General features: G+C 39.8%; 1 protein-coding gene across 1 annotated transcript; it reads left to right on the top strand.

Annotated features, from left to right (window-relative positions):
• The first annotated feature begins 6,787 nt into the window (after positions 1-6,787).
• On the top strand, positions 6,788-7,315 carry LOC137652782 (putative CENPB DNA-binding domain-containing protein 1). The gene has a single exon (XM_068386189.1). The coding sequence runs from the start codon at positions 6,788-6,790 to the stop codon at positions 7,313-7,315; it is 528 nt and encodes a 175-aa protein (XP_068242290.1).
• The last annotated feature ends 2,685 nt before the right edge of the window (positions 7,316-10,000 follow it).

The following is a 10,000-nucleotide window of genomic DNA, read 5'->3' as shown; positions in this document are numbered from 1 at the left end:
GACCTTTTCGCTTATGAAGATCTTGCCCGTAGTGATCGGCATGTGCTCGGCATACCTCCAGGGGTTAGTATCCGAGGCATGCAGGGAGGTCCTTAACCGAAATCCTTTTCGGCTGCTTCGAACTTCCCATGTTGGGCCTGAAGAACTCATGCGTCTCGCGGAGTTTCTTATCCATGAGAGCCTCAAGCATTTTGAAGATCTCCTGGGTGTTGGATGGGGTAGGATCCGGGGTAGCGGATGTAGACGGGAGTGATACATCCGTCAGTGTAGGAGTTGGTGTGTGGGGTGGATGTTGGAGCGACCTCCTGCTCCGACTCATGGTATTCCACCTGATCTTCCTCATAGTCCAGTTCGTCGCCCATGAGGTTCCTCTCCGTGTTCTCCGACACTTCCGACATACGTTCCTCGTTGTCGGCATCCAAACGGCACTCGTGCATGGACTGAGCCATGACTACATCCGGTTCACCACTAACTGGACGGTGGGAATCTGATCTTTGGGGACCACTGAGTCTAGTGATGCCTTCGGGAAAGCAAGGCCATCAAATCTTCGGTGGGGAGATACGGTCCGGTGGGGTTCTTCTGGAAGCCACGCACCCACTTGCGTAGCTTCTCTCGAGAAGAGTCCCTTACCTCCGCTGAAGGAGGATTGTCGAACGCTTCGACCAGGCAGTCCTTGCAGACTGTACAGTGCTGCGGGTCCCAAAAGTTCAGATCGCCTTTCTTATTGGCGCAGGGGGCGTGGGTCCTACACGCCGTGTGGCCCGTAGAAGTACGGGCGCTTCACTCCACAGAAGTTGTGGTCACATTTCACGTACTCCTCGTGTAAGAGAAAGAGAACATGAGTATACAGAAGTCATACAAATGACTTATATTATTCTAAAGTTATATATTAAGTAGTTAACTTTAACTTAACATTAAGTAAATAATAACATTGTAATGTTAGAGAGTGGAGCGGGAAATGAAGTAGATAGACACATACTCTGTGTATCCCGCCCAGCTGGTTACCGTAACCTTATCAGTAGGCAATTTGTTTGTGACCAAGGACACAAAGCAGAATTCTTCAATGATCGCCAAGGAAGGCAGAAGGTAATTCAAGCAGGGATTGCCTAAGATGTGTTGTGGAATGATCTTCCTAATCGGGTGGTTGAATCAGTAGAACTTCAAAAGTTCAAAGATGAAGCAAATGCTTTTTGTTGACCAGGCGGACATAGTCTTTTTATAGTTTATTTATGACATATTTGTTTTTGATGTTGTTGATAGTTTATTATATGTCATGTCTGTTTTAACGTTGTTTCTTATTTTAGAATAATTTATTGTTAATTTGTTCTCTTCATTTATTTATTTCCTTATTCCTTTCCTCACTGGGCTATTTTTCCCTGTTGGAGCCCCTGGGCTTATAGCATCTTGCTTTTCCAACTAGGGTTGTAGCTTGGATAGTAATAATAAATAATAATAATATATCAAGGACTGAGACCACTCAGGCCATTAGTTTGGGAGGTTATAGAAGACCCCATAGGACAACGGTTTCCGGCAACCAGCCGTGCTAAGACACACACAGCATGCTGGAAAATTGTGATATGCAAGAAGACAGCACGGCCGTTAATAGAACGGTAAGACAATACCTATCCATTGGGGTAGCCAAGCTATCTGGTTGCAGTGTAGGGCTATCAGCATGAAGTTGATAGCTGGGAGAAGGGGTGCAAGTCTCTTGGCGTCTCCGGAGGGCGCCGGCAGACCGGAGGCACGCCGGAGGCCGCTCCAGCAGGGTTTATGGCATTAGGGAAGACACATAGAGAAGTCAGATTCCTAATTCGATAGGAATATGTACGGAGATTTGTCATAAACTTTTATTCTCTCTTGATAGCTCACTCGGTAGAGTCACTGTAGGCATAGTTTCAAGCCGCACAGGTGGGGGTTCGAATCTCCACCTGGCCAGAAGCTGTTACCATAAAATGAATTCCAAGTGGATATATATTCCCAGATAGAATTCGGTATTAAAAATGCCGTTCGTGGGTGATATTTACATTGATTGAAATCACGTGTGCTTGTGATATATGTTCATTTAAAATAACCACGTGTTACAAACTCACGATTCAGCTATCATGGTCGAGATAGGTTTATTTCAAGTCTATGAACAGATTCCTAAATTCGATAGGAATATGTACGGAGATTTGTCATAAACTTTTATTCTCTCTTGATAGCTCACTCGGTAGAGTCACTGTAGGCATAGTTTCAAGCCGCACAGGTGGGGGTTCGAATCTCCACCCGGCCAGAAGCTGTTACCATAAAATGAATTCAAGTGGATATATATTCCCAGATAGAATTCGGTATTAAAAATGCGTTCGTGGGTGATATTTACATTGATTGAAATCACGTGTGCTTGTGATATATGTTCATTTAAAATAACCACGTGTTACAAACTCACGATTCAGCTATCATGGTCGAGATAGGTTTATTTCAAGTCTATGAACAGATTCCTAATTCGATAGGAATATGTACGGAGATTTGTCATAAACTTTTATTCTCTCTTGATAGCTCACTCGGTAGAGTCACTGTAGGCATAGTTTCAAGCCGCACAGGTGGGGGTTCGAATCTCACCCGGCCAGAAGCTGTTACCATAAAATGAATTCCAAGTGGATATATATTCCCAGATAGAATTCGGTATTAAAAATGCCGTTAGTGGGTGATATTTACATATATATTATATATACATATATATATATATATATATATGTATATATATATATATATATATATATATATATATTTATATATGTATATATATATATATATATGTATATATATATATATATATATATATATATATATATATATATATATATATATATATATATACACACACACCTACATCATACATACATATATGTATATATATACAGTGGAACCTCTACTTGCGATCTTAAATTCCATGAACTGCTTTGTATGTTAAAACAATCGTATGTTGGAGCAAATATTCCCATAAGAATACACTGTAATTTGTATTATTCATTCCACAGCCCAAAAAACCTATGATAACTCCTTAATGAATTACTGCATATAATTATACATAACAATAACACAATTGCATTATATAAGAAAGATATAAAAAAGAATAATTTTTAAAAAAATATTAAATAAAAAATGTGTTTTTATAGTCACTTTACCTTAGAGACAGGCCAACGCAGGTGTAGGAATTGGTACACAGGAGGAGACGGACAATAGGCGAGAAGGTAGAGATGGTAACTTAAAAAGTCCTCTCTATTTTTGTTTCTCTCTAATCAAAGCATTAACGTACCCTTTAAATAAATTCTCTCTCTCTCTCTCTCTCTCTCTCTCTCTGTCTCTCTCTCTCTCTCTCTCTGTCTCTCTCTCTCTCTCTCTCTCTCTCTCTCTCTCTCTCTCTCTCTCTCTCTCTCTCTCTCTCTCTCTCTCTCTCTCTCTTCTTCACTGTTAGAGTATTAGAGACATCTATTAATTTTTTCTGAGAGAGAGAGAGAGAGAGAGATGAGAGAGAGAGAGAGAGAGAGAGAGGAGAGAGAGAGAGAGAGAGAGAGAGAGAGATTAAACAAAAATGTGTTCAAAGTACATATGATTTTTAACAGCGTCGAGATGAAAGACAATTAAATGTAACTAAGAAAGTAATATCAGCGAATCTGAATTCCTTTATTAACTAAAACAAATATAGCTACAAACACACTCGTGTGCATATGCACAAACACACACACAGGTTAGGAATTGCTATGCAGGAGACAGACAGACAATCAGGGAGGAGGTAGAGATGGTGACTGCGATAACGTACCGTAACTTACTCTAACTTACACTACGGAAACTTTAACCTAAATTAGCTTGTTTAATTTTATTTTCACTTTTATATTTCATATTTTTTTACATTATTTTTTCTTTCTGATTTTTAATTTTCATCACTTTCAGTGATGAGTTATGGTACATTATCGCAGTCACCATCTCTACATCCTCCCCGACTGTCTGTCTCCTACTGCGTAGCTATTCCTACACCTGTGTATATGTGTTTGTGCATACGCACACGAGTGTTTCGTATCTGTATTTCTTTTAGTTAATAAAGGAATTCAGATTCGCTGATATTACTTTCCTAGTTACATTTAATTGTCTTTCAACTCGTGGATGCTGTTAAAAATCATATGTACGCTAAAAAATTTTTTTTAGTCTCTCTCTCTCTCTCTCTCTCTCTCTCTCTCTCTCTCTCTCTCTCTCTCTCTCTCTCTCTCTCTCTCATAGAAAATTAATAGACGTCTCCAACACTAACAGTGAAGAAGAACAAGAGAGAGAGAGAGAGAAAGGAGTTATTTGTTTAAAGAACATGTTAACACCATGTCTACCTTCTCGCCGATCGTCCGTCTCCTCCTGGCGTAGCAAATCCTACACCTGCGTTGGCCTGTCTCTAAGGTAAAGTGACAATAAAACACATTTTTTGTTTATTATTTCTTTATAATTATCTTATTTTACATCCTTCTTTCATACTATGCAGTTATGTTATTGTTATGTGTAATTATATGTAGTAATTTATTAAGGAGTTATTATAGGTTTTTGGGCTGTGGAACGAATTATACAAATTACAGTGTATTTCTTATGGGAATATTTGCTCCAACATACGATTGTTTTAACATACGAAGCAGTTTCTGGAATGAATTAAGATCGTATGTAGAGGTACCACTGTAAATCATACTGTATATAACTGCAAAAATATTTTACTACTTTAAAAGTCCTATCTGCAAACCAAAACTCAGCACAGGAGAAACCTAATATTTCTTGTCGCTGAACAATAGGAATCTTTTTGGGTTTTGAATACCAGTCATGTAAGAGATTTTCTTCACATTTCTCAGGAACTTCAAAAACTATAGTTTGGTGAACGACCAAGGGCATCTGAATTAAGGACTTGGTTTCTTTGGTATTCATAAATGTTTCACTTGATAACTTTTGACTTTGAATTCCTTTAACTGCCAAAGAAGTTGCCCCTTTTCCAATTATCAATTTTTCATCTCTGCCACCACCATCTTTGCTTCAATGACATTCCCATCCAAAAATGGTAATGGTCTGGGCATAGAAGTGAGATCACACAATGTACTGTACCAATGTAGCAATAAATGTCGTACAATTGTTTTTGCTGCATCATCAACATATCGAATTGTCCTTATTCTCTGTATGCTTGTAGTATTCTTGTTTCTTGAAAAATACATTGTCCTTGAATGTCCTTGCCTTAGGGTTTTTGCAAAGTCACACTTCTCTTCCGTCTTGTACAATGTCTAACATTCCAATGTTTTAAAATGGTTTCAGAAATGAGACCCAGAGTTTCCTAACGTGGTAATAAATGCTTTACTGTACTCGGATATAATTACACAATGACTATAATAGGTTAAGTGTTGTATGGTGAAATGATCAATTAACTGTCAAATAATAAATTTTTTTAGTGATGAAATGACGAGTGATTGATATCAGGTGATTAAATGATGAGTGAGTAAAAGTCAAAATAAAAGTTAAGGAATTCAGCTTATTTTAGATGTACAATACAGTATATATATTTAAAACTTGAAGTGATCTTCAAATTGCTATATCAGTTTATATTTTTCAGATATGAACATATGGATCCAGAACTTGGTATTGTACTTGAACCTAAGGATGTCCCACATGATATTTACCCTTTTCATCCTATTGATGACGACAAAAATGGTGTTCGGGGATCCTGCAAATTGTATGATGAACGTGTTGATATCACAAATTCTGTAATTGTAAATTCATTGCAGAAAGTTGAAGAAGAGTAAGTTTTAAACAATTTTAAGGTTGTATATTCAAAATTTTAAGAACAGTAAGGTTTCTTTCTCTCAGAGTTTAAGCTGTTTGGGTGCATGATATATAAACCTTTGAAATGGTTATTCTTTAAAGTGTTCCCCACTCTCATTAGAAAAGACTTAGGAAGCTGTATATTTTAAGGAAATGGCAAGAGAGATGACTGTTTTCACTCCTAGCCAATAATAAGAATAACTGAATTTTAATAATACAATTTGTTATTTCCATACTCACCTGATGTTTATATTGCCTCTTCTCCAGAAGCTCAAGTTATTGACATTTACTCCTAAGATTTAAAAAAAAAAATTGACATTGTTATGAACCTCCCCTAATGTTTATACTGGTTCTTCTCCAGAAGCTTGATTTATTGATGTTTTCCCCCAAAATGCATAAAAATTTCTTGCATATTCTTTCCTATCAAAAAATACATGCCCCCGTAAAGTAATGGAACAAGCTAACAGTTAATGGTAATTCAAGATGCCAAGGATTGTGTCTGCGCCTGTTTTTTCTGTAACTGTAATACAAACCTATGCCATTTATAGGGGTATACAGTCAAACCTCTCGACATGAAAGAATCTGCTTACGAAATTTTCACTTTGTGAAACGAGATGCGAAGAATGTTACGACTCAAATCAGGAAAAATGTTTCGGACAACGAAAGGATGTTCGGTGCGAGAGCCTAACCGTTTCTGAGACTGATTTTAAAATTCGCACACCGCCAGCCCTTAAACTTGCTACTATCCTCCTGCGCTCCCATTGGTTATCTCCCTACTCAGATGCTAGTTACCACCATAAGATCCTGCTCTCCTATTGGTCAGCATCTACTTTACCATCATGCATCTACGCATTGGCGTTCTTATGTCTTTTTGTTTTGGCAGCGGTATCATACGCATTGACTTAGTGTTTGTGATTTCGCTTTCGTAACAATTGTATTGTATCGTGTGTGATATTACGTTACATTATTAGCCATGGGTCCCAAGAAAGTCACCGATGTTAAGGGAAGGAAGTGGATGATGCTTTCCATGGAGATAAAGATGGAAATAATCAAGAAATATAAGGCTGACATGCGGTTAAGTGTGATCGCAAATGAATATGGCCGAAATCCATCTACGATAGGAACGATCCTGAAGCAGAGGGAAGATATCAAAGCAGCAACACATTTCAAGGTCGGGACTGCTTTCTCCAGCAAGATGAGCTACATCCACGATGAGATAGAGAGATTGCTGATTGTCTGGATAAAGGACAAAGAAATGGTTGGAGACGCTATCACCGAAGCGATAATCTGCCAGAAAGTCAGCGCCATTTTCGGTGATCTCGTGCATGCTGAGGCTGAAGCCGACGCACGCAGGAGAAGGAACATCGAAGCTGGCACCCACAAAGTTCAAGGATTCTTGTTGGTGGTTTTGAAAAATTTTAGGGACGGTCAGGCATTCATTTGGTGGTGCGTTATGGGGAGGCGCAAGCTCGGACAAGAAAGCGGCCGAAGTCTTTGTTGAGACGTTCGACAAGTTGACTGTCCAGGAAGGCTTAAGTTTCCAGCAAGTCTTGAATTGCGAGGAGACGGCTTTTTTTGGAAAAAATGCCTCTTAGAATGTTCATCACAACAGAAGAAAAGAGGCTACCCGGGCTTAAGCTATGAAGGACAGGCTTACCCTTGCACTCTGTGCAAATGCCAGAGGGGATTGCTAGGTGAAACCCCTGCTGGTGTATCACCCTGATACTCCTCGAGCCTTCAAGACCCACAAAGTCACTAAGAAAATCTTCACGTGTTGTGGAGGGCTAATGGAAAAGCCTGGGTAACAAGACAATTGTTCATCAAGTGGATAAATGTTTGTTTTGGCCCAATTGTGAAAAAATATTTGGAAGAGAAGTGCCTCCCTAGGAAATGCCTGCTGTTGCTGGACAATACCCCTGCTCACCCTTCTGCCCTTGAGGAAGATGTCGTAGCAGAATATTCGTTCATTAAAGTTCTCTATCTTCCACCTAACATTAGCCCTCTCCTCCAGCCCAATGACCAGCAAGTGATATAAAATTTTAAGGTGCTATATTCGAAATATCTCTTCAAGAGATGTTTTGAAATCATTGAGAGCCCAAACCTCACCCTTCGTCAATTTTGGAAGGATCATTTTGATATTGTTATATGCCTCAAAATCATCCATCAAGCTTGAGAGGAGGTTTTGAGGTGCACCTTGAAGCTGTGGCCGGATGCCGTCTCCGCATGAGACTTTGAGGGCTTCCATGCAGAACAAGCTGCAGACTAAGCTGAAGCTGATTCCAAAAATGTTAACGATCCTGCTCCTATTGCTCAATCTGAAGTTGCCGAGATCGTTACACTCGGGAAGTCTATGGATCTGGAATGTGATGAGGCCAACATTGATGAGCTTATTGAGGAACACCAAGAGGAACTTATAACGGATGATCTTAAGGAGTTGGAGGCCATGCAAGTGAACATCATTTAGGAAGAGTACAGCGGGGGGGGGGGATGACCTTTAGACAATGGCAGAAATTAAGGAGGGTCTAGATGACTACTTTAAAAGGGTGGCTCTCATAGAAAAGAGACACCCAGAAAAAATTCTCAGAGGTCGTGCACTTGAGTACTGTATTGAAGTTTGCTGGAGTCATTTCTGAAAAATTTTAAGAAGCAGGCAGAAACAAGTGTCTTTAGATGATTATTTTAAAAAGAGGCCTTCGGTAGGCGACCAAGCGCCAGATAAAAAACAAAGGAAAAGTGGCAGTGATGAAGAAAATATGTAGTGTAATTAAATTTAGAAAATGCAAAGTGTAAAGTAAAAAATAAAAAATAGAAAAAGACAAAAAAAAAAAAATATATTTTAAGTTTATCGTAAAGTTAAGTGTTAATATTACCTTCCATTTGTTAATGCGTTTCCTAAAATTAAGTGTTAATGTTTTCTGTCTTTCACAAATCTGTTTTGTAAAGTTAAGTGTTTACATGTTCTGCCACTTGTTAACGTTTTCCGCCAATTCTCATCCTCCTCTGCCGCCCCGTACTTTGCTCTCGGACATTCCCTCACTCCAAAGATAAGGTTCCACATTTTTGTTACTGTATTTTTACTGTTTGTTCTAATTATACACTTCTTTTACAGGTTACCAACGGTTAATTTATTATTAAATGATCCAAATACAGTACTTGTCATACATTTAGTACTGTATAGTGGTATATCCTTTTTATAATAATCTAATGTGGTGTTTTTGTAGAGTCTGGAATGAATTAGGTTATTTACATGTAAAAGGCGACTCACAGGACAAAAATATCACGTTACGAAAGCCACTACGGAACCAATTAGTTTTGTATTGTGAGGCATTACTGTACTTTCAGGAAAGCTGAAAGGACTACCCATTGAAATTTAGCGAGGGTTAACTACCTATCCTGCTAGTTAGCTGGGGTTTGGGAGGTAGCTAGCTACCCCTCTCACTCACACACCTGTGACTGTGCTTCACCTTGCTTTTGGCTCGGATGAGGAATGGTCGTTGCCGCTCCTCATCCTCGCATTTTTGGACTGCCATTAATCTGTTTTGCTTTTTCTTTTCAGTGTTTGTGTGTGTTGACGAGGGAAAGTTGTGGGCGACAGGCAGATATGCGTACCTGCCCTGGCCCTGAGGGCCACACCTCTGGTAACTTCATGTCCGCCGAGGACACTGATCCCCACAGCCTTTGCCCGATCAGTATGGATCATCGGTGTAGTGAGTTTAATGAGTGCTGGGAGTGGTCTGCCTCCCAGTGAAAAAGGTTTGGGCAACGGCGTAAGAAGTCGAAGTGGGACCTCCGAAGAAAAAGAAACTCAAGTTTTCTACTTCCTCTTCCCGACCTTCCTCCGAAGCTCCTGTTCGTTCGGCCGCCTTTGGGTGACTGTCGAGCAGTAGCACAAGCCGCTTAACTTCTTGACAACCTCCGTCCTCGAGAGACAGTGTCGCGTTTCCTAGAAAATCAGCCCTGCCACTTCCCCTGGGGATCCTTGTTATTTTCTCCTTTATTACAGGCGTGGCCTTTCTTTGGTTTACCAGGTCCGCCTCCAAGGAGGCGCTGTTGCAGCTGCTGCAGCTGCTGCACTGGGGTGCTGGTTTATAGCCTTCTTCGACTTCAGAAGTGGAGTCTCTAGCCCCCGTTGACGTTGTGGTGTCAGAGGACTTGTCTGCTGCCCTGCCAGCTGACTCTCCTGCCT

Source organism: Palaemon carinicauda, chromosome 14 (assembly GCF_036898095.1).
Source record: "Palaemon carinicauda isolate YSFRI2023 chromosome 14, ASM3689809v2, whole genome shotgun sequence".
NCBI lineage: Eukaryota > Metazoa > Arthropoda > Malacostraca > Decapoda > Palaemonidae > Palaemon > Palaemon carinicauda.
The sequence above is the reverse complement of the archived record's forward strand: the minus strand, read 5'-3'. Positions and strand labels throughout refer to the sequence as shown.